The sequence below is a fragment of the Panthera onca genome, chromosome A1 (genome assembly GCF_046562875.1).
Source record: "Panthera onca isolate mPanOnc1 chromosome A1, mPanOnc1 haplotype 2, whole genome shotgun sequence".
Classification (NCBI taxonomy): domain Eukaryota; kingdom Metazoa; phylum Chordata; class Mammalia; order Carnivora; family Felidae; genus Panthera; species Panthera onca.
The window spans coordinates 126,417,205-126,442,158 of NC_138339.1; the positions used below are offsets into that span (position 1 = coordinate 126,417,205).

General features: G+C 40.1%; 1 protein-coding gene across 1 annotated transcript in view; it reads left to right on the forward strand.

Moving 5' to 3' along the window:
- Positions 1-24,954, forward strand: part of TRPC7 (transient receptor potential cation channel subfamily C member 7) — a 229,017-nt gene that overhangs the window by 77,631 nt on the left and 126,432 nt on the right. The window contains exon 2 of the mRNA XM_078450799.2: positions 20,491-21,268. Coding sequence (XP_078306925.2) covers positions 20,491-21,268 — 778 coding nt within the window. The remainder of the gene's footprint in view (positions 1-20,490; positions 21,269-24,954) is intronic.

Here is a 24,954-nt window from a genome sequence, read left to right on the forward strand (position 1 = left end):
TTTAATGTAATTTTTTAGAAATATTAACTTTAATAAATGTAACATTCTATTTTATACCTTAAGAGATCCATTACAATAATCATCTATACATCCTAATCTAGCAAAATCCAAATATAGCCCCAATATATAATAGTTGCCATAAAACAAATATTTTGACTCTTGAAGGAATGATTTATTCTCAGAATTAATCCAATGAAACAAGATCACTTTCCCATAAGGAAACCAATCATGTATCTGTATTAAATTTCCTAGAAAATTAAAGGCCCCAAATCAGACACCTTGCTGACTCAGAAAAGAGTTCTCTAGGATTCTCTAGGGAATTCCTATTCCCCTTATTTCTTCTCCTTCTTCCCCTCTTCTTTCCTCCCTTCTCCTACTTGCCAGTGTCCTCTTCTGTACTGGGTAGCACCACCATTTGGGGGAAGAATCAAAAGGAGAAAAAAATCAGCTCAAGGAAAAACATCCTGGTACAGAGGAGGATGAAATAAACAACAATCGTGTGTGGGGCACCATTAGTCATTGTGGTTCTGCATACTCCATCTCCACTAAACCCATCTTAACCAAATACCCCTGGATAATTGGTTCCAATGACTAATACATGCCCAATGATCCAGAGCCTGCAGATTGTGGATGACAAACAATAAACCTGCTTAGGATAATGTGATTGATTATAATTCCATTTGAAATAAATGTAACAAATGGCGATACGCTATCTAGTTAACCATGCAGCACAACTGTAATTGTTAAGGTTGTTCATTTCATTACACAGTGTCCTTTCTTAGAAAAAAGTTCATCTGCTCTCAGGATGAGGAATTTTTGTTCTTACTTTGAACACATGGTTTCCACTAGTTACCTGGCTTGTTTCTATTTCACTCTGGCTTCTAGAAAATCTGGAGCCTGTCTATAGTCTGCAGAGATAACTCAAAAGAAATATCTGCATGTTAGCTTAAATCAAGTAGTTTATGTCCGTATCCTTAATATTATTCTATTCTTTTTTGCCTATCTCTAATTTGTTTTGTATTTTAAATATTCCTGTAAGTCATCTGTCACAGGCTGACTTCTCCAGAAACAGATCAGACAGAGAGTTTGGGGTACAAGATATTTATGTGTAACCAACACTTCTGAAAGGAAGTAGAACTGGACAGAGGAAAATGCAGGCTTGATCAAACTTTGGCCAAACTGGCAGGGTGCTGTGAAGTGAGTATGGTCCTGCGGCATGCCATATTGGCTGGTATATTCCCCCCTCAATTAGTCACCAGACACAGGATTCCCCAATAAGGATGTGAGCTCAAGCAAGGTAGGTCTCTAAAACTGAGGTAGACTATGAAGAAATTGAAATATGCCTGCAGATTGTAATACCCACAGCTATGCAGCAAGTCCTTCTTTGAGGTGAAGCAGGATGGCACATCCACCTCTTTTTATTTTAATGTTTTATTTATTTATTTTGCGAGAGAGAGAGAGAGAGAGTGAGAGTGAGTGAGTCAGAGAGAGGGGGAGGAAGAGATAATCCCAAGCAGCCCCTGCGTTCTCAGTGCAAAGCCTGATGCAGGGATCGAACTCACGAACTGTGAGATCATGACCCGAGTCAAGATCAAGAGTCAGAGGCGCCTGGATGGTTCAGTTGGTTAATCTCACGGTTTGTGAGTTCGAGCCCCACATCCGGCTGTGCTGACAGCTCAGAGCCTGGAGCCTGCTTCGGATTCTGTGTCTCCCTCTCTCTCTGCCCCTCCCCTGCTCGCTCTCTCTCTCTCCCTCAAAATAAATAAATATTACAAAAAATATTATAAAAAGAAAAGATCAAGAGTCAGAAGCTTAACAAACTGGGCCACTCAGGTACTCCCCACCTCTTTTTCTACTTTAGTCTCCTTCTCCTTTATAAAGGATGGAAGAGAAGCTCCTCCAGGTTTCTGGTGTGCCCCTCTTCACAAAAAAGCTTAGGAGAGAGATGTTAGTGAGATAACTACAATGCCTAAAGCAGAAGTGGGTCTCAGAGTCCCAAATTATACTATCTTTTTCTTCCACTATCCTTTTTAGATTTCATTAACCATTAGCTACCACCACTGCTGATCTGTCTACTTACTCATTAGTGTTACCCAGACCTTCAGCCCTAAAGATCTGAGCCTTGTCACCATGCTCTTTGGCTGGGGTCACTATACCAGCCCATTTACAGTCACAATTGGCCAAGGGATTATTAAGATAGATCCAAGTGAATCAATTGAGTTCTACTATATTCCTTCCTGCCTCCATTGTGTAATAGCAGCCCCATCTCCTCCAAATGATCAACTACCTCGCCAAGACAGTGACTCATCTTCTTATTTTTGATCCTTGAACATAAGGAAGTTGACAAACGAAGTGACAAGTGACAAATGAAGCTTATAATTCAATGGGACATTTTTGTATCCCCTTCAGACAGTATATGCACTTTGGAGAGCAGGATCTATAACCCAGAAGAACCTATAATTATGGGGAAAGGAAAAACATGACTCTCAGTGGGTCACTGAGAGTGACGGTTAAGTAGAGTCAGTACTATTTCCACCTCCTGATTATTGTGTCCATGTATTCTTCCTACTGGGATATACCAGATAAAGGTGATTGATTCAACGCATATAGAGTATTCTAGAAGATGGCATCCCAACTGTGTAGAGGATTGCCTCTGGATTTCCAATGATCTGTTAGACTAGCAATTTTTGAGTGGAGTAGAATGTGATATGGCCAGTGAATCTCATGGTCATAGATTCACTCCTGAACCTGTTTTGCTATATAGTGGGTCCCCTGGTCTGAGGCAACCTTACACAAGTTTCCATGTCAATGAATCAAATGCTCTATAAGCTCTTGGATAGTAGTACAGGCTGAGACTACATTGACAAGAAAGGCAAACTCACCTAGAATACATGTCCATTCTTGTAAGACATATGGAAATAAACAAATAACCCTTTCAGGATGAAATGAGTCCAATGTAGTCAACCTGCTACCTACAGGCTACTTGGTCTTCTTGAGTAATGGCCTCGTATTAACATTGTTCTCTGTTGCAGACATACTGGATATTCAACAGCAACCCCAGATTGTCAAGCCTTTGTAAATGGAAGTCCAGGCTGCTGGAGTCTTGCATATCTGTCATCTTTGTTACCGTCTTTCATGTGCCTGTTGTCCCAGCACTGCAGTGGGTGATGACAGAGACTGGCTGCGTCAGCTGGATAGGTAATTTTTCTTCCTCGGTTGTTAAGTATCACTTTCATGGTAAAAGCTATCTTTTGAACACTAAGACATGGTACAATGATCTTCACAATTCATATCATATATCCATCCATATGTCTCTAACCCAGACTTTCTTGTCAACCATCTTCCATTCTTTCTTCTTCCAGGTCCCTGATCAGCTGACCAATCCATGCATCACTATCCATAATGTTGTATATATTTAACCTCAGGCTAGTTCTTTTTCTATGAAAAAGGTCTACCAATCCTCTGAGCACTGAGAAGATTTACCTTACCTTTCAAGACCATCTTTAAATGAGATTCTGGTATAGCTACCATCCATTTCTGATATGTACACAAATACTAAGCTAACTCATCTATATTGAATTCAGGCTTTTTCTCCTATTTATATTAAAATCTCCATATAAGGGGAATAAATGATCCTGGTACCAGAGTGGTGGGTGCCATGAAGATCTGAGCTACATGTTCATGCTCATGTCCCCCTATTACTCAGTCCTAGATATACCACATCCATTTTTCTATGGATTGTTCCTGGACCCAGCTGTCCTTATGAATTGTCAATCTGAAAGAACCTATCTCATGAAGGACCACTCTGGACATACAGTCACCTAGCTTCTCATGGTTGAATGTTCCATCTCTTCCAGGACCCAGTAACATGCCAGAAGTTGTTTTTCAAAAGGTATATAATTCTCTAACGCAAATGCTAAGACCATGCTCCAGAATACCAAAGGCCCACTTTATGATTCTTTCACTGAGGCTTAACACAAACTATACATGACATGTTTTCCCACCAGTGATAATCCCTAAGATTATTGGTCTGCCAGATTGTGTGGCCCAAGAGCAGTGCTGCTTGCACTACAAACTGATCCTACTATAGACTTTTTTCCTGCTCTGGGTTCCACTGAAAGATGGTGATCTTTCATGCTTCCTACAACACAGGCTGGAGCAGAACCCTGAGATGTACAATTTGCTGACTCCAGAACCCAAAGAGGCCTACCAGTCACTGTGCTTCCTTCTTTGGGTAAGAGATTACAAGACATAATGACTAGTCTTTTACTTTGGAGGCGATATACTGGCACGCTCTTAATTCCTGGATGCCTAAAAAAATTATAGATGCAGAAAAACCATAAATCTTCACAGGTTTCACCTCCTATCTTCTGGAGTACATGTGTCTTACCAGGACCTCCAGCATGCTGGCAATCTCTTGCTCATTGGGTCCAATCAACATAATATCATCATCAACAATTTAATAAATTAATATGATGTTCTGCAGTATGTTCAGACAGTCCAGATATCTTTGCTCTATATTAGGACAATGAGTAGGCCAGTTAACATAAGTCCTCAAGCAAAACTGTGTATTCCATGCAAATATCTGATCCTCATTTATGATAGAAATATCATATTTCTATTGGGATAGAAAATAACATATTTTCCAAAACAATTACAATATATTTGAGGTCTATTAATTTACTCCAACAAAATACTACATCTAGTATAGTGGCTGTGACTGGTGCTACTATTTGCTTCAACTTAAAGTACTCTACACTTATCACCCTGGGGACACTGGCTTCTGCAAGTATAGAATGACCAATTAAATAGAAATGCCTTGGGGACTATAACCTGTGAACCCTTTAAATCCCAAAAGGTACCATTAATCTTCACTATTTTCCTTCTCCAGGATGTCATACTGTTTTTCACTTTACTATCTTGGCTGTCTAGGGAGTGTGAGGGATAGTTTCAAAAGCCTTCCACTTTGTTTTCCTTGCTGTGATAATTCTTACCACAGAAGACTAAAACCCAATGTGGAGACTGCAACAACTGTCAAGCATTTCAAAGCCATTTAATATCCTGGAACTAAGGAAATGGCCATCAGGTGGGTTTGTGGACATGTTGGCCAACACCCCATTTATTACCTGGTTATTTCATACCACTACTCTAACAAGGGGACCATGATGACACATTGAGTCCCTGGATATTAATATCAACTCAGACCCTGTGTTCAACAGATCTCAAGATGGGTACTGCCTTTATTCTTTTCCCTAGTGTCAAGTTGTTCAAGTAAATGATGGCAGGACCCTTTGGAGAAGGGCTAGATGAATAATTACCATGTAAACAACCTAGATCTTCTTTCTCTCCTAGGAATTTGCCCACCACTTTAATAATGGTTTCCAGAACTGAAAATACGATCATCCAGAAGCTGAGCAAGGAATCATTATTTGTTTTATGAAGACTATATTTTTAAAGCAGTTTTAGTTTCAAGGCAAAGCTGAGCAGAAAGTACAGAGAGTTTCCATATGACCCCTGCTCCACATATGCACAGCTTTCCCCACTATCACCATCCTCTGTCAGAATGGTATATTTATTACAAATGATGAACCTACATTGACACATCATTATCACTCAAAGTCCATAGCTTATATTAGAGTTCACTCTTGGTGTTATACATTCTATGGATTTCAACAAATATATAATTGACATGTATCCACCATTCTAATATCACACAAAAAAGTTTCAATGCCCTAAAGATATTCTGTGTTCTATTCATCTCTCCCTCCCTGCCAACCCTTGGCAATCACTGATACTTTTATTGTCTCCATACTTTTGTCTTTTCAAGAGTATCATATAGTTATAATCATACAGTATGCAGCCTTTTCAGAATGGCTTATATCATTAAGTAATATGCTTTGGGGATCTTTACTTTTTATTGAAGTAAGACATCCAGGGCCTATTAGTCATCGTTTCTTAATTTTTCTGCAGCAATAAACTGAACAGTATCTTAGTCAGTTACCCATCTATTTTGTCCTTAGAGATGCTATTTTCTATTAACCATTTCCATTAGTCTGTGGGCTCTTGATTGACCCTCCATTCTTGCTAGTCCTGACAGCACTGCAACAGCCTGGTTTCAGATGTTAAAGTCCTGCCACTTGCCTCAATTGTTTCAGGGTTCTATCATGCCCACCTCAATCAGGGAACCAAGCCCATAATGGACAATGCCACCGCCAGAATATGCTACTGCCAGCCCTGGCCTACAAAGAAGAACGACACTGAAAATTTAGGTGATACTGGTGTTCTTCTAATCAGTGCATTTCTTATGACTTTGGTAAAAGATGTATCCTCTAGGGTCCATGAACATAATCGTCTCATGGGCCTTCTAGCCAAAATTACTGATCCCAGAATCCCCACATCCATAAGCATTTCATTCCCTTCCTTCTGTCCTCTACCATGAAAATTCTTTCATTTCAACTTTGTGTATGTGAGCCATTGTTCTCTTTCATGTTTTCAGGGGCCACCCGAGTAGTAAGTTCACACCATTTACTGGGATCCTCACCAAAATAATAAATGCAGTAATTCAAGAGAACATTTCCAGGTCAGTTAACTGTTCAATATGCAATTTTTATTTCAGGCCCCCTGATCAAGCATCCTCAGAATCCAGGCCCACACTTACCTCCCTGACTCCTGCCAGTACATGTTGGCTATTTCTTGCAGCTCCTTTGGTGCACTGTCCCTCTCCTGCCTTACCAGGCTCAGAACATCCTCCGCTATATTATGGGTCTCTAGATAATAAAGTCAATTCACATCCTGTGTACAACTTAACTTAGTTATAGGCGTTGTGGTCAGCAGAGAAAATGGTATGGGTCCTGAGACAGATACATGATACTTCATGGGTGAGAGGTCTATATAAAATCTTCCAGTCTCAGATGGGGGCAGGGGGCGGTGGGGCTAACTCTTAATGGAGATAAATGGACCGTATATATAGCCTCAAAAGGTTCAGAAGTATACAGGGGGTCAAAATCTTGAGAGACATCCATGTAGATGTTCTCATTCCATCAGAGTCTTGGATTTTTCCAACCAAAGTGCTTGGCATGATAGACTTATTTTGGTTTAGCATTTAGTCATCTCTAAATTCAGTCCTCCAAATATTAATTCCTAGGCTTAGACCTTGACTTTCTCTATCTTCCCACTAGAGTTGATAAGAGCTTCTTTGTACACAACCAGGAGATCCTCTGGATTTTAAATTTCAACTGCCAATTACACAACCTCAGCTGCTCATTATCTTTCTTTTGGGTACCAATGGCATTTAACTATAGCCTCTGCTTGACATTATTATTTCTCCTGTAAGTTTCAAATGCATGATATATCACCCATGCAATGTATCCTCTTGCACAAATACAACTTCCCAATTCAATACCATTGAAAGTTCAGGATGTAGACCATCACCTTGTTCCAAGAGCTGTGAAGAGGTCTGCATTGCCAGCTAGATGGTAATTCAGCTCCAAACCCCACATAATCACCTACTTTCTGAAACCACACCTACTACCAATTAACGCAGGTTCAATTCCCTGGAAACAGAAACTGAGACAGAGTTTGAGGTGAAAGATACTTATTAGGGATCAACATTTATGAAAGGAAGAGAGAGTAGGTAGGATTGGACAGAGGAAGAAACCAACTATGATAATCTGGCCAATAAGGCAGTGAGCTATCGAGTTCCTTACAATAGTGTCTCTAAAATGGCTTATATACCCCTACCTTGTTCAGTCAGCAGATAAAGGCTGCCCAAGAAAAGGTGTTACCTCAGGTAAGATGGCTCTTTTCAGCTGAGGCAGACCCTGAAGGATATGAAAGCTGAGGTCTGTCAGATGACTATCATTCCTGTGCAAGTCCTTCCTTGAAAGGGAATCAGTGTGTGTAAATAATTATGTATTTCACATTACTTTCTGCTTATTTTTTAGGGGGAGGAAGGAGCATAGGGAGAAAGAGAGGATCTTAGGCAGGCTCTACACTCAGTGTGTAGCCTGATGCGAGGCTCTATCTCACAAACCATGAGATCATGACCTGAGCTGAAATCAAGAGTCAGACGCTTAACCAAATGAACCACCCAGGCACCCATTTTCTCACTGATAAAAAAACAAAACAAAACAAAACAAAAAAAACTTTTCATAAGTTACTGGCCAATTATAGCTGACATAAAACCTGTAAAGTCATAACCACTGAAATCCACAAGTTTACAGCCCAAATTAGAAGATCAACAATTTTCCACAAAATGCATAAAATGAAGAGGATTAAATTAGCATTACTCGTAGCATCACTTTAAGACACAGCGCCATTTCTAGTCGCTCCCCACCTGTTCATGAATAAAGTCACAATTTTTCATGGCTTGAGAACAGTCTAGAGCACAAGATTTTTCTCAGATCTGTGCCCACTCTGGAGAAGCTTTGCAGTGATATTTCCATCAACCAAGATGAAAGAGATTTCTACTCTTTTTTGAGTACAAGCTTAACGTAGAGGCTTCTTGAAATTTCAACCAGATTTTTGGGGCGCCTGGGTGGCTCAGTCGGTTAAGCGTCCGACTTCGGCTCAGGTCATGATCTCACGGTTCGTGGGTTCGAGCCCCGCATCGGGCTCTGTGCTGACAGCTCAGAGCCTGGAGCCTGTTTCAGATTCTGTGTCTCCCTCTCTCTCTCTGTCCCTCCCCAACTCATGTTCTGTCTCCCTCTGTCTCAAAAATAAATAAACATTAAAAAAAAATTAAAAAAAAAAAAGAAATTTCAACCAGATTTTTTTTTCCTGTAGGACTTATTTGTATCACTTTCTTAAATCAAAAATGTAAGAGTCAATCTGATTACTATATTGTTGCTTCTACCTGGGAGAAAGAGCCAGGTCTGTCCAGTAACCAAACAAATTAGCATGAGAGAAAAAAGAGAGTAAGTGTCCCAAAGGATTCAGTCATTTGATGCAGACTTTCATACTTATGACTGCAGTTTCTAAAACAAATCACTCTTCCAATGGACAAGAGCAGTGTTTCCTCATAGTATGACTTATGAACTTTCCACAACAGAATGGCCAGAAGTTCTGGAAGAAAAAAGGCAAATTCTCTCGAGCACCAGAAAATTGTATTTTTATATTTTCAACAGGCTGGTGAGGTGACAACAGAGCACACAAAGTCTGAGAACCATATATCAATAATATGTTCACTGTTCAGTCATAGAGTGAGCTGTTAAGCAATAGTGAAAGCTGATGTATACTGAGCTCTGACTATATGCCTGACACTGCTGTAAGCACTTTATGTGAGTTGTCTCATTTTATCCTCACTGTAATTCTACAAGTGAGAGACTGTTATTACTTTCATTTTACAGGTGATAAAACTGAGGGACTAGGGAATTGGAGGATTTGGAATTAAAATACAAGAAGTTTGACTAGAATTGTATAAACTCTACTCTGAGCTAGGAGAAAACAAAGCTTAAGACCTTACACGTGAAACTTAGACACCTATATAGTCTTCTAAACTTTCATCAATGACAGAGAGAACCTAATTACTTCTGTGTTTTACACACTGAAAATATTTTGATACGTATGTAACACTCTTAGATTACAAGTACTAACCCACTGAATGAAATATTGTGTATGACCATGATCCTCTGGAAGTGATAAAGCACTCTAATAATGTGGACAGTGAAGGCTGGATTCTTCACAAATACCATCTTAACCTATCACTTTTGAAGAGCTAACTGGCCTGATTATGACCTGTCTTCAATCAATGTATCTATAAAATAATTAGCTCATTTCCTCCATATATATAACTACTGCACTTTCATTGTCACACTTTTAAAAATATGACTTGTTTTTTAATGAGCTCACCATGAGTGGAAACAAGAACATAGTTCATGTCAGAATTTCATGAAAACACTCTTTTGGTTATTTATTTAAAACAATATAATAAGACTTCATCTCCAGCATTATCAACTAAAAGCCACAACCCAGTAGTCTTAAGAAAGTATTTATAATTAAGAGTATTTTATTCTATGCTGTTTTGCTAATCATGATGATGAAGATCCCAATCAAAAAGATATTACCAGTGTCATAGCTAATCTACTAACTTTGTGACTGTGTAAGACACTTTTATTGGTTTCATATATTTTGCTCTACACTTCTATGTGATATTAAATAGCTCTTAATTCATTAACATTTTAATCAAGAGAATTCAGTGTATTTGTTCCTGATTCGAGTTAGAACTAAAATTATTTTCTTCAAAACTAAAAATTTTAAAAGAAAAAGTTTTCATTTTAAGACAATTTCTTTTTAAAAAGGTATTTTATCCAATAAAGAACAATCACTTATATTGGAAAACCTGTATAGAGGCTTACAGGAATAAAATTAGTTTGTTGTCAAGCTTTTTAGAGAGTTGTAACTAAAGAATTACTTTAACTTGTCTAGTTTTAAGGGGTAAGAACATTCTAACTTATTATTCACCTCTTAAATGTTAAATAACCCTTCTGGGTGCTTTGTACATGTCATTTCAATTAATAATCACCATGCATTTGGAAAAAAGTATTATTACCCCCATTATTACCCACCATTTATGTATGAGAAGACAGAGGTTCAATTAGGTTATGTATTATGTCCAAAGTCACACAGTTAATAAATGAATCAAAATTCCAGGGTCTTCCCCCACACATCATGTTGCTTCCAGAGAAAATGCTAGTAGCATATTAATAAACTAATGCAACCTGATTTGCATATAAACATAGAATACCATTGTGCAAAATACATTATAAGCCAATTGTTTAACCCTAAGTATCACATTTACACACAGAGACAGTCTTTACAGACTGTTGTTAATCCATGAATTGGTTTCAAAGAATAAGCACTCTGATTTATTGTTCAGTGACAGAGGTAGATCCTGGAATTAATCCTGGTTTCTCACACACAGGCAATATTTCAGTTAAGTAGGTTTCTCTCCCATGAAGCCATCAAAATACCTTAGTGTTTAAGAATCACAGACCATTTGTTAACAAGGCAATTGGTGGGAGTGGGGACTGTGAGGAAATGGATTTTTGCATTAGGAATTTCCTTTCAATAAATGGAAAGTTACAAATGAAAGTTAATCCTTTTAAAGTCCTGTTGTTAACATCAGACTTGATCTATATCACTGACCTCTTCCTGATCCTAGATAAGGTTAAAAGATCATGAAACAAAAGGATACAGATAGAACATGCATCAGTCAGAGAAGACAAAGTCTTCTTAAAGCTTATTAAAAAAAAAAAAAAAAAAAAAAAAAACTACTTCTGTCATTCTTCAGGTTCTCCGGGCGTTAGTTTTCTTTTCAACTCCCTTCCTGTGTAAACACACACAGACACAACAGGTAGGAAACCAATTCATTCCACATTTTTCATTTATTTAAACAGATGAATATTCTGCCTCAGGAGCCAGAACCTGCTGCCTTACATAATTGAGGTGTGTGTGTGTGTGTGTGTGTGTGTGTGTGTGTGTGTGTGTGTTATGCACTGTTCTGGGGCACGAGAGGGGGCAGGTAGAAATCGTGAGGATCTATGGTAGGAAGACAGAGTTGCTACCTCCCTTTCAAAGCTACTGTCTGCGAGAAGGGGTGGGAACTATACCAACCCATCACCACGCCACATGCCAGTCTCACACACGGATCCTTCTCCGTCATGTTCCCTGGGAAATTTCCCCCAGATTAGGAAAAGAACAGTAAGGCAAGTCTGCCTCGGAAGGGGAGTTTTTACCATTGCAGCACAAAGGACAGCGAAGCGCGCTTTCACATCTTCGCAACTCCACGGACTTGACCAGCTTTACACTTCAGCACCACGGAGAGCGGCATCCCCTCAGCTACCACCCATGGGGAGCCAGATTCCCGCGACTCATCACCGGATTCCGGTCATCTAGAGACCAGAGACCAGCCTGCTTATTTCTCCCTCAATGTAAGCGACTATGATGATTCTTTCATATCGATTTTTCCAACAGAGATTGTTTTCTTGCTGAAATATAGAATTCAACTTTTATTTATTAGCCCTCTCCCTCCTGTGCATTGCTTGGATTTTTAGATATGAACCTGGATCTGAAATCTTTCTTATTTGTTGGGTTGGTAGAGGAATTTTTTTTTTTTAGTTTTCATTGGAAGTCTAAGTTTATAAATCCATTTAAAATAGACAACTCATATTGGTAACCCAGTCCTTCTGTACTAGAGTGCAGGGTTGTTGTTTTGTTTTGTTTTATTCCTGGAAGAGAGTATATGTGTTGTCTGTTCTCCTCCTACTTCACTACTGACAGCTTTTTAATTTGCCAATTTTTTGTGGTTGCATTTATCTTAACATAAATATAGGGGTAGGAAGAGGAAGAAGGCTATCTTCTAATAAGGAGCCACCATTAAAGAACTACAGGTGGGAAGAAAGAGGTTGTTTTTTTTCTTTCCTTTTATTTGTGAAAAATAATGACCTTTAGATGTCCGTTTCAACATAACGAATATGCTCTTAATAAAAGAAATGTAATCCAGGCAGTGCTTTGACACAAGCTTTGAAACTCTGAAACACAGAAACTCCTCCTTTACATGTAAAGTTGTAAATTCACTTAAGTATGACTGAATAGACTTAATCAAGATGCTATTGCTATTAATTGTAATTTAAAGGCTTAATGAATTCAGGGTAGATTTGAAAGAGGCAATAATGATTGACCCTGTCTGGTGGCACTCAGTGAATTTTTGCCTCAGAATGCCACCTGCTGGTGGGTCCTATTTCTGAATCACTGGACACACATCAGATTTATGAATGAATACACATTAAATCCAGAATATTCATTATGAACATGATACAAACTCACTCTCTAAGATTTGTTAAACAATGACATTGGTTTAATTGTTTAACAATTTACCAAGTTTCTATGTCACAATTATAATTTCATAAACATTTCTTTCCAAAACACTTGCTCGAAGCTTAGGGGCATACAGACTAGCTAACTGCTTCAGGCAGCAATTAACCCAGAAAAAAAAAATGAGAGCTATGTGGAGCCTCACTGAGGCTAATTTCAGATACATGTGGTATCCTGGATGAGAACTGACAGGATCTCTTGCTCAGGAAAGGCAATCACCATTCCCCCCCTCCAAAATATTCAGCATGTTACTTTTTTCATTTCACAATTTGTGAAATTGTGTCATTTTGTCATTTCACAATTTAAGGGCCTGTCTTATTTTCTTAGTAGTAGATGATCATTTCAAGTTCTTCTGTCACAAAAGTCAATGACATAGTTAAAAGGTTACATGGATCTATTTTATACCAAGACAAATCTTTGGGGGAAAGGCATGTAACTATAAGAACTTAACTGTTTCAGCTCTATCTGGAGATATACACAGTGAGATACAGACATCCAGTTTCCCCAGTTCCAAACAGACAAATAAGGATTTTTTTTAAAAAGAATAAAAGAAGCACACACAGAGCACTAATTATATTTGCACGGATACTATAGAAGGTAGTTTGAAAATATGGAGAATAATCTCTTCTCTGGATGACACTATTTGTTGAAAAATAAATTGCTGATAGAATCATTTGTTAACATTAAGGAATCTATATAATATTTTTCAATCCAAGATGCAATGGAAAAAATATATATCACACTAGCAGAATTGTTTGGAAAGTATATCTCGGGATAATGTATTATAATGAGTAGCAGGATACTTGGCTATTCCATAGAACCTGAAGAGTAAGATATATAAACTCATGTATATTCATGGGTAACTAGATAGATATATTTTCTTTTATTCAAAATGGGTGTATTTTACAAGCAAATTGCTGTCACTAGCTTAGGTGAGAACTTGAATGCTATAGATCCACAATTTTTATGATTATATTAAACTAAGACAATTAATAGTGTCCAATGTTACTACAGCACTTACTAGGCACTATCATTTATATATACTATCTCACCTCAGCTTCAACAGAACAAGGAAGGTGATACTTAGAAATTAATTGGATGCCTCTGGAAATACATAAAATTTTTCAAAAGTATCCTGAAGAAGTGGGAATGTCTCCGTTTTTTTTGCCCCAGTCACCCAAGGGAATTAATACACCCTCTGATATTAATGGTCTCATCTAGCAACCTATGGACCATTATTTACAGTGAAAGTGGAAACTAGTTTGGCTTTGGAACTCATACCTAATTTTAAAACTTGTCGGCACAAATAGGAAAGAATAGCAATAGGATCACATGGCTCCTCTATTTAAAAGAAGTAAGACACTGGTAAACATTAATCCTTCTATTTTGTTGCTCTTCTTTAATAGCCAACCCAAATTCAAGTATTTAAGAATTAAGTTATCCAACCATGTACCATACGCCAGGCATCACGTGTACTGGGTACCAGGTACATATGCCATATAAATAAGAAATTCCCCTGCCCTCAAGGATCCTGCACTCTAGTGGAAAATTTTACAGTCTAAAGACATTTGGGAAAAAATGGAGGAAGAAGATGGATGGCAGTGGCATACCAGACCCAAGCATTAGCTTTGAAACCAAAGAGATTAGACTCCTAATAGTGGGTCTACCACTCACAAGTTACGTAGCCTTAACAAAAGCAGTTAATTTATCTGAGCCTCATTTCACCATCTGTGAAATGGGAATAACACTATCAACTGTATCATGTAGTAGTTAATGAGAATTTAAAATGATAATACATGTAAAGTACTCAGCATAGTGCCTGCAATATGGTTAATGTGTAATAAATGTTGATCATTATGATTAGTCATTGAGGCAAACAGCTAAGCTTATCATATGATTTGTGTGAATTTAAAACAATAATTCGCATAAAGCACTTAACAGAATGTCTGCAACATGGCAAATCTGTAATATATGTTAACTATCACTATTATACAGTCATTTAGAAAAACAGCTAAGCTGACTATATCAGTGTAGAGTAAAATGTAAGCCAAGTTATAGTCATCTAACATTTGCATAAGGCTTCCTACTATCCAGGACATTTGATGTACATTACTACATCTTCACTGTGGCTGAGGTGCATGGAGGATAGATTTTATTCTTCTCTTACTTTGGTAAGAGAACTGAGATTTTGGAGAACATTCCAAATCACTTGAATATTTCATTACTGATGCCCTGGACTAAAACTCAGACTATGTACACTTGGGAGAGAATGCACAGACCAGAGCTGGGTTTTCCTGGGTGACTGACCTAACTCATGGATTTTGTTTGGCTCTACCTTTAGTTGTGGAATGTTACAGACTGAATTAGTTTCAGGCTTGGGTGATTTCCATGGAGCCCTATGGTGCATGTAGCAATTTTATAAAAAAAGACAACAAATATCTCCAAAAAGACATTTTGATTAAGAGCCCTTTTCTTCATCAGTAATTAATCACAATTCCTGTCTCCAAAATGCTTAATGGTCATGCTTATTTGCAGTGGATTTAGGGTGCAGAATTCATACTTTTCATGGATCACTGACATCTGGCTTTCCTCAGACTAGCTGATGCATCTGTAAAAGCAGTTTGATAAAAATAGCAACCAAGGGATCAAGAGGGAGTTTAATAATCAGTCCTCCTCTCAAATATGGTTTTGTTTCCACTGAAACTCTTCTTCTCAATGACATCAAATGTCAATGTATGCATTTATGAAAGATGAAAAACACAGTATCTTAATTGAGGTGTTTGATGAGTTTGATCAGTCATTATCTCAGTAATATATGCAAATAAAAGGGCATTTGCATTCAAAGTTCATTTTTAAGAAAAATATTAGAGTAAGGGCAATCAAATGCTAATTGGATTTTAAGAAGATTTAGAAGATCATTTTGCTCATTACTGGTCCTGAAACTGTGACAATATCCCCACTCTCCAGCAGAGCAACACAGCTGATTCATGAGTGTGAGTTCTGACCACCAGCTACTGTGAACCAAATGGCTTTGTCTTTCTGACATATCTTTTGTGGATTCTTCCCAACCTGTACGAAATGTATGGCTACAGACTGACTGTCCACAATGTCAAAATTAAATAGTAAGGATATAAGGGCTAAATATATTCATAGGTATAAAAATGCTTAAATTGGGCAAATAGGGACAGGTTGGTACAAGAGCATATTAAAACTTTCAGCTATAAGATGAAGCTCTAGTGTACCATATAGTGACTATAATGGTTGATAACACGGTATTACATAGACACAATCTTCTAAGAGAGAAATTAATGTTCTCACCAAATAGATACATGTGAGATGGTGAATGTGTTAATTAACTAGATGGTAGGATTCCTTCCATGATGTATACTTAGAGCAAATCACCACAATATATACTTTAAGTATTTCTCAGTTTTGCCAATCATACTTTAACAAAGCTTAAAAAAAAATACATGTTTAAAAAGCATGATTAAAGGGAAGAGGGAGTCCACACTAATAAAAAGTCCCCAGTGAAGTAAGAAATAGGCCCCCATCAATATCTGAACCAATTCATGTGGCTCTAGGGTCTGCTGTGAAACCCTATTATGTTAGAAGCAATCTCAGTGAGTAGGATGCCCCATTATATGCATGTATGCATACATGACTTGAAGGCCCATAAGGTCTCATCAATGACAAATTCTCCTAGGAAAATAGCAAAATTGACAATTCTGTGAGCATCCAAATGTATCTCAAAGCTGAGGTTTTAAAAGCCGGGAGAGGCTTGTTTATTTCTTACTATATCTGGGTGTCTGCTTTCAAGGTCATTCAGAAAAACACCTGTCTAATGGTGAAGACATTTGACATTCTGACAAATACTAGTCACACACATATATTTGTTCATGGATAAAAGAGGTTTCTAGAAACATCAGGATTTGTCCATGGATAAAAGATGTTTATAGAAACATCAAGATTTATATGATGCTCTACTCTTGTGAAATTATTTGTCCTAAGGTTTAGTCTTTTTGCTTCACCTAAAAAACAGGAATGCTTATACCTTGTTTTCATGTTTGTTTGTTTGTCTAATGAGGGAAATTATCAAATGATGCTTTAACAACCTTTACGTTTTTAACCTGCAGTGTCTACGATATTTATACGGACTCTGAATTTAGATTGGGTACTTACATGTTTCTTGTAAAATGTTTCTCTGCTCTGACTTGGTTCAGTAGTTATTATTATATTTCCTTTGAATTAATCTCTCCATGGCTTGCTTCTGTGGATTGGTTGTGTACCTATGACCTTGGAGTCTGACCTATTGTCCCTCTTGAGCAGACCTCTAATGGAAAAGTAACATAGAATCAAGCTCAAGCCCTGGTTCCTTCTAGGACAGCCGCCATCTCATCACTGACACACCACTCAGATGTTCCTGAGTGGAAACTGCCTTTTCTCAGGTTGAGTTGTAATGTCTAAATCCAGAGAGGCGCTCCTGAGCAGGGAATACGTCTCATCAGAGGGCAGATTGAGTAATTCTGTCAGAAAGGTAATTAATCTAAGGGCACCTGGGCGGCTCAGTCGGTTAAGTGTCCAACACTTGATATCATCTCAGGTCATGATCTCATGGTTCATGGGACCAAGCCCTGCATCAGGCTCTGCACTGACACCACAGAGCCTGCTTGAGATTCTCTGTGTGCTCTCTCTTTGCCCCTCCCCTGCTCCTGCTCTCTTCCTTCCAAAATAAATAAATCACCTTTAAAAAAAGATTATTAGTCTTTTGTAGGCTCAATTCCCACCTGAGTATGTGTACCCAGATGACAGACCTTGAAACTGATTTCATGACATCCTCTGAAACAAGGCTCTTTGGGGATACAAATGAGGTGGCTGCTTAGCTTTCAACTCAGTCACTTCTCCTCCCTCTGGAAAACCTGTAATAATAAAGCCTGCTTCCTATTTGTAAGTCCCTCTCTCCTCTAAAGGTCACTATTGGACTCCCAATCTACAGTCTGCTTTGGCATCAATAAGCAGCCTCTCTCCCTGGAATGATGGCATTGTTGAGAGCAATGGGCTCAGAGGAGATCATGAACTTGAATCCCGAGAACCTTTTCTCCAGCCATCTTTTATCAAAATGCACTTTAGAAAAGTGAATGGCAGTTCCGATCTCTTCCTAAAGGAGCACAGAACTCTCTATCAGGATTTATCACCCACAGTTACCTTTTGAAGGAGTTACCCATAATTATTCCTTTTACTTTTTTCAGATGAAAAAGCTACTCCACTGAATAGTTTAGCAGCTTCTCCCTAAAAGCGTATGACTCAGCCCTAGGCAAAATTAGAGCATAAGCTCTGACCTCCAAGTCTTTGCTTTATACCACAAAGGGCCCCAGGAAGGAGCTAAAACCAAAAGGGTTTGAGCAGGTCAAAAGGTAAAATTAGCAGAAAACTAAATGGAGACCCAAAATTTAAAAATCACAAGACTGAGTTGTCTGTCGCAGACTATGAGTCTGGAGTTCTCTCTTGTCCAGCAAAAGAGCGCGTGCCAAACTGAATATGAGAGAGGCTAATGTCTGGGGGAACCCAAGAGCCCTAAACAGGGAGTTTCATCTCCACATTTTTTGAGATCACAAGGTATTTACCCACGTGGTAAATGTGAAGAAAAGAAGATCTTAAACACGTGAACGTGGAGAAAGCAACCAGATAGTAATCATTAACTTGTGTGTGTAAGAAGCAAAGGATCTGGGAGCGAAGGGAGTTTGTGACAGAAGTATATATTGGAGTCAGATGGAAAGGATGTCCTACAGGTGATAAGAAGTTACCCGTGATCCCATTACTTTATCTCGTTACCTAACCTGGGTGCTTTTGCCCCGTGGTGGCAGCTTTCCGCCCTAAGCCTTTTTCTAACACATTTATGTAAGTAGAACCTATTTCCCCACACTGAATGGAACATTTTTTTTTTAATCTCAAAACACAAGATTTAATTTAAAGGACTTCCTCTGGAACTTTTATTGTTTACAAATGGCTTAAATTAAATACTGAATATTCTTAATGCATGGAAACATGACCCCTAACAAACAGACCCAGGGAAACGTGGAAAATGGCTCAAAATAAATCCCCAAGCACTTATTCTTTAGAATAGATACCATCTTATTGAAATGTATGCCGTTCTACTATCACTTGAATAATGTGAGTGAGGGGTAGACTAGAAAAAAAAAAAGAATAGAAAATAAGAAGAGGGCCAATTGGAGAATCAGATACTCACATTCATAGAGAGTTAGGGAACATCTGGCACAAATCCTGCGTTACAGTTAAAGTATCTTGAGCCAGGGATCCACTCAAAGTCTCAATGCTAGCTGAAGCCGGCATATCTGACTCAAGCTCAAATTACCCTATAGCTATCTGCACTTTTTGAAACCCTGGCAAATTAAAGATCAGGTAATTTGCTCAAACTCACAAGGTTGGCCAAAGGTGAAGCCAGGACTCCTACTCTAGGTCTTCTGACTTCCAAGCCTGTCTCTCAGCCCTACTTGTGTCAGCATCATCACCTGAAATGAGGACAGTAATAGCATCTACCTCATGGGATAAATGCAAGAATTATACAAGTAATATATGTGAGGTTATTAACTTCTTAGTATATTTAGTAGCATGTAATAGGTGCTTAATAAATGTTAGCTGTTATTACTACTAGTATTAGCATTTACCTCTACACTATGCCACAATAGCAAAGAGCAAATTAGGAATAAACCCACCATCTAAGCCGACCTGTTCTTCCATCCATACAAAAATCCAGGTTTGATCTTAAGAAGCTACAGCTGAATTTCCTCAGGGGAGCCACTTCAGAAGCTACCAGTAAGTGACAATGGGTCTAGGCCTGCTCCCTATCACATCTTGTCCTTTAGTATCTGCTTAGGCTGCACAGGTATCAGAAAGAAAACACAGACCCCATATGGCGTAGGCATATACTGAATGCAGAAAACAGAGGCGTGTGGCGATGCTTGCGTGTTTTGTCACAGTGAGGGAGCTCAATGGTGAAATGCACCTGAAATCAAGGCAGCAGTACCCAAAGTGGCCATCTCTACAGCAGACCGCTTGGTGAACTGGGCAAGGCAACAGGAAGGAGGGTACAGAATAAAACCAACACTGAGTATTTTCTAATACATGTTACCTCATTTAATCCTCCTATGGACCTTATGGCACACAAAAAGCTACCCACATTGTACAGGTGAAATCACAGAGAAGCAATATACTAAAGCCCAGAGACGTTAGGTGCGGTACTAAACTTTGCACAAATGGAAATAAAATCCACAGTCTTTGGCCTGTTTCAACCACATCACTACCCCACACCCTCCCCCTCTAGCTCTCATTACACACCAACCTAAACCCACATTTCAGTTTGCCATCATTCCTCCATCCAAGGGTCACAGACGCTAGATGACTACATCAATATTCCTTTCTATGAATAGGAATAGTTAGGTTAGCCAATCTGTCTTAATCTCAGTAAGAGGAAAATGATTTGTCGTAAGATCCCGATCATGAGATTCTTTTTTATCTCAACAATTTTTGTTTGTTCTGCCCCTGGGGACCCCGCAGGCCCCGGGGAGAGTAACGAAGCACCTCTGCCTTGTTCCCCCACAGGCTGGGGAGCAGCACCTTCAAAAACATGCAGCGCCGGCACACAACACTGAGGGAGAAGGGCCGCCGCCAGGCCATCCGGGGTCCCGCCTACATGTTCAACGAGAAGGGCACCAGCCTGACGCCCGAGGAGGAGCGCTTCCTGGACTCAGCCGAGTATGGCAACATCCCCGTGGTCAGGAAAATGCTGGAGGAGTCCAAGACCCTCAACTTCAACTGCGTGGACTACATGGGGCAAAACGCGCTGCAGCTGGCCGTGGGCAACGAGCACCTGGAGGTCACGGAGCTGCTGCTCAAGAAGGAGAACCTGGCGCGGGTGGGGGACGCGCTGCTGCTCGCCATCAGCAAGGGCTACGTGCGCATCGTGGAGGCCATCCTCAACCACCCGGCCTTCGCGCAGGGCCAGCGCCTGACGCTCAGCCCCCTGGAGCAGGAGCTGCGCGACGACGACTTCTACGCCTATGACGAGGACGGCACGCGCTTCTCGCACGACATCACGCCCATCATCCTAGCGGCGCACTGCCAGGAGTATGAGATCGTGCACATCCTCCTGCTCAAGGGCGCCCGCATCGAGCGGCCGCACGACTACTTCTGCAAGTGCAACGAGTGCACCGAGAAGCAGCGGAAGGACTCCTTCAGCCACTCGCGCTCCCGCATGAATGCCTACAAGGGGCTGGCGAGCGCTGCTTACCTGTCTCTGTCCAGCGAAGACCCCGTGCTCACCGCGCTGGAGCTGAGCAACGAACTGGCCAGGCTAGCCAACATTGAGACTGAATTCAAGGTAACTCTCCCACTCACCACTCTACAGACAGATTGCCCAGAGGGCTCTTCCAGGTGTGTCCAGTAGTCAAATGAGTTGTCTTCCGGTCTCACGCAGGGTGAGGGCCCTGGGGTCTCGCTGGCGCCCGGGGTGGAAGGGGACTTCCTCGACCTGGTCAGATGCAGGCCTGAAGGAAAAGCAGCACCTTAGGTGGGATATTTGAAACCATATAAATGTAAAATAGAGGTTGACGTAAGCCCAAATCTATACAAGACAAGCAGCACACAGGCAGGAGGATACTGTGGTCGTCCTGTAAATGCCTCATTTAGCTCTGCCCCCAGGGAGCTCTGGAGTGTCTAGGACACCTTGCATGTTTCCTAGTCCAGGTCTTGGACTTCTTGATTCTGTCACCTGAAAGGTTTTGTCTTGTCCATCCTGGACTGCATTGATCTATGTTCGGTCTCACAGCCAGTGCTAGAAAGGCTTGCCTGCAGCCTTTCTCACTGTAGCAAGCTATTACTATTGTTCTGTCAAGGGGCTCAGGAAAAGGTGCATGGAAATGAAAATAAAACCATCTCTGTAATATTGGACTTGTCACCTCAGTAGACAGGCCCAGGGCAAAACTCTATCCATGCACCCCTCCCTCCCCCACCTCCTGAGAACACCTAGACTACCAGGCTAGCCCAGGGGAGACCCATCTCCAAAGTCCACTGTTGAGTGGTGGAGGGATCCTGTGCGGTAAGGGTCAACTGACACTCTCTGTTAAAGAGAAGACTGGGACCTAAATCTTTTGACACTATTTAATAATACTTAGTGAGACTATTTCGTGGGCACTTATTGTGTGCCAAGCATTAACTGCCTTACCTATATGATGCTGTTTAGTCCCCTCAACAACCATTAATTTGGATACCATTATAATCCCCATTTTATGTGAGGGCACACAGGTAGAGAGATATCATACAGCCAGGAAGTAGCAAAACCGCTGTTCTAATCTAGGCATTCCAGAGCTAGCTCTTAGCCTTTCTGGGAAATGTTCATGCATTGGGATTCTCGGGGTTCATTTGTCTCTGAATGATGAAGAAATTCTTGGCTGCAGAAGGTATGCCTGGAAGGGTAGGAGCTACAACTAGGTTCATTATTTCTCATCCTGAGCCATCTTATCAGAGCCTATGATGCCATGGAACATACAAAAAGGTGTCACATGCATGGCTGACCATGGAGCTGGGAAAAGAGGTTAACCTGCAGGAGAAAAGTGCATTGTCCAAATAAGGTGTCGCTGTAAGAGCTGTCCCTGGAGGGACACAAATAGGTGGCCGAGGATGGGTACCAATTCACAGCAAGGGAAGCCCCATGGACCACACAGTGTTCAGGGAGATCTCAAAGGAGGCAACAGAATGGGGCTGGGCCTTGCAGAGCAGGAGGAATTAGATCAGTGGGAAGAGAGAGGTGGGAATTTGGAGGAGGCAAGTGAAGGTGATATCCAGAATGGCCCAGAACAGTCAGGGGGCTTCTGAGAAGCTGCATGTGACCAGAATAAAGACTTCCTGGAGGGGCACACAGGAGGCGTGCTGCAGAGATGAGCTGGGGGCAGATCTCAGAGGGTTCTGTGTGTCAGATGCTATCCTGTAGGACATGGGAGAGCCATTGAAACTTGTCATTAGGGGGCTAAAATGATGAAGCTAAGTTCTGGAAATTTAGTTCACTGGTAGATGAATTAGAGGACCTGGAGTGTGAGGCCCTGGGACTAAAGATAGGGACAATTTAGTTGTGTATGCGTGAGACTACAGAGGCCTCTCTGAAGGAATAGATCACCCACAGCCACAGACAGAAGAGCCAGGCTCACAAAAAGCTGCAGGGTACCGCAGACTGTGAATAGATGAAGAATCCTATAATTAATTTTACCCCATCTGTTCCCCCTATCTTGGACTGATCTACTGAAGCAGAGCAACTTCCCAATTCCTGCATTGTCCACAGCCTCAGCTAAAAAAATTGGTGGACGGAGATGGAGAAATTACCCAAAGAAGCTTCCAAGAATGTAGGTCTTGCCTGTTCTTTCCTTGTTTCTGTACCATAAACTCCACCCACCAGTAATAAGACCAATGATATCCCAAGGAAGCTTGGTGGGATTTTGCTTATTCCCTCGGCTAGAGCGAATCTTCACAGGCCTTGTAAAAGAAATGGCCAACCCAATTAATTTAGATATTTCTGGCCAAGAAAAAAAAACAATTCAAGGAAAAAAATTTTGGATCAGGTTATGTGGCTAATTGCACAATCCTCTACTTATCTGGAATTTGGGAACATGCCAGCCTTACTAAATAAGACGATGCTAGACTAACATTTGGAATTCCATCTGAGCCATTTGTTTCCTTTACAAAGACTAAAAGTCTAGCATATTTTAGTATATATAATATCTAAAAGTGGAAGTTTGTGGAAAGCATGATATTTTGATTTAAAAAGTAAATTAGGAAAATTAGAGACAATTAAGAACACTACTAACATGATGACAAATCCATTCCACAATGCAGTGACTTACTCAGAATAAGAGTTAGCATAAATACATTTGCTGGCTATTAACATCCCTCTAGTTACCTTTGTTTGAAATAATGTCTTTCACATTGTCGACAAATGGCGCATTATAAATTAACATAAGCGTTCCTTTAGAACTTTATTACTTATTCAACTATCCTTGTATGTGCATTCCTGACATTATAAATCTTCTCAGAGAAGAGAGCAGCTTAGCAAAAGACAAGTCAATTTTAATAAAAGAATAAAGAGCAAGTGTGGTTCTAAAATACACTCTTTACGAGTCTGTCCTACTTTAAAGGGACGACACACAGCTGACTGTAGCCACGTGTTATGCTGATGACCCAGTATCATCAGCTATACAAAAAGATACCGGGTTCCGACAGGAGGTATCAAATGTCATCCTCCAGATCCTCTAAGACACTCACTCTGGGAATGGCTCCTCCTGACCAGACTCATGCATGGAAACCTCAATCAGTTGCCCAGTCTATTATTTTTGAAGTCATTGTAATTTATCACCAGAATAGAGTCTAGTCATTAGCAAGAAGTACAGCCAATGTCAAGGTCTCCAGTAAATTGTGGCTAGAGTCAGATGCCTGCTAGCAAACCATTATTTTTGTTGTGGAAATTACATATCTCCTCAAAGATTTTTCTCATGCATCTCTAATCTTCTGGGGTCTAAAAAGATGCAAAAATTCAATGAGACCTTCCTAATGCCGTGTATGGTGCTCAGTAATCTCGTAAGCATTCCAGAAATACTTGATGAAGGGAATGAAGGAAATCCTCAAAGGATAATCATTTCAACTGATGAAGCATGTGATTACTTTTATCTGTGATTTAAACTCTTCCTACATGTATGAATCTAATAGAGCAATTTGATAGACACAGTAAATGGGAAAGCTCTACAGAAGGGTACAGGGTGGGTAAGCGGATCAAACCAACACACATTAAATAACATAAGACCAATCATACGCTGCATTATATGGTGCCAGGAACCACTAAACTCCTGGAGGGCACCAATGACATTCTGATTAACTGGTTTATCTATATAGTAGGAGACAAGGAAAGGGAAGACTGGCATGGGAAGACTGGCGTGCGATGTTTTATCCTGATGGAAGAGGCTCTATGTAGAGGCACCTGGAATAGCATGGAAAAAATTAGGAATTTCTCTATCCCCATTGAGT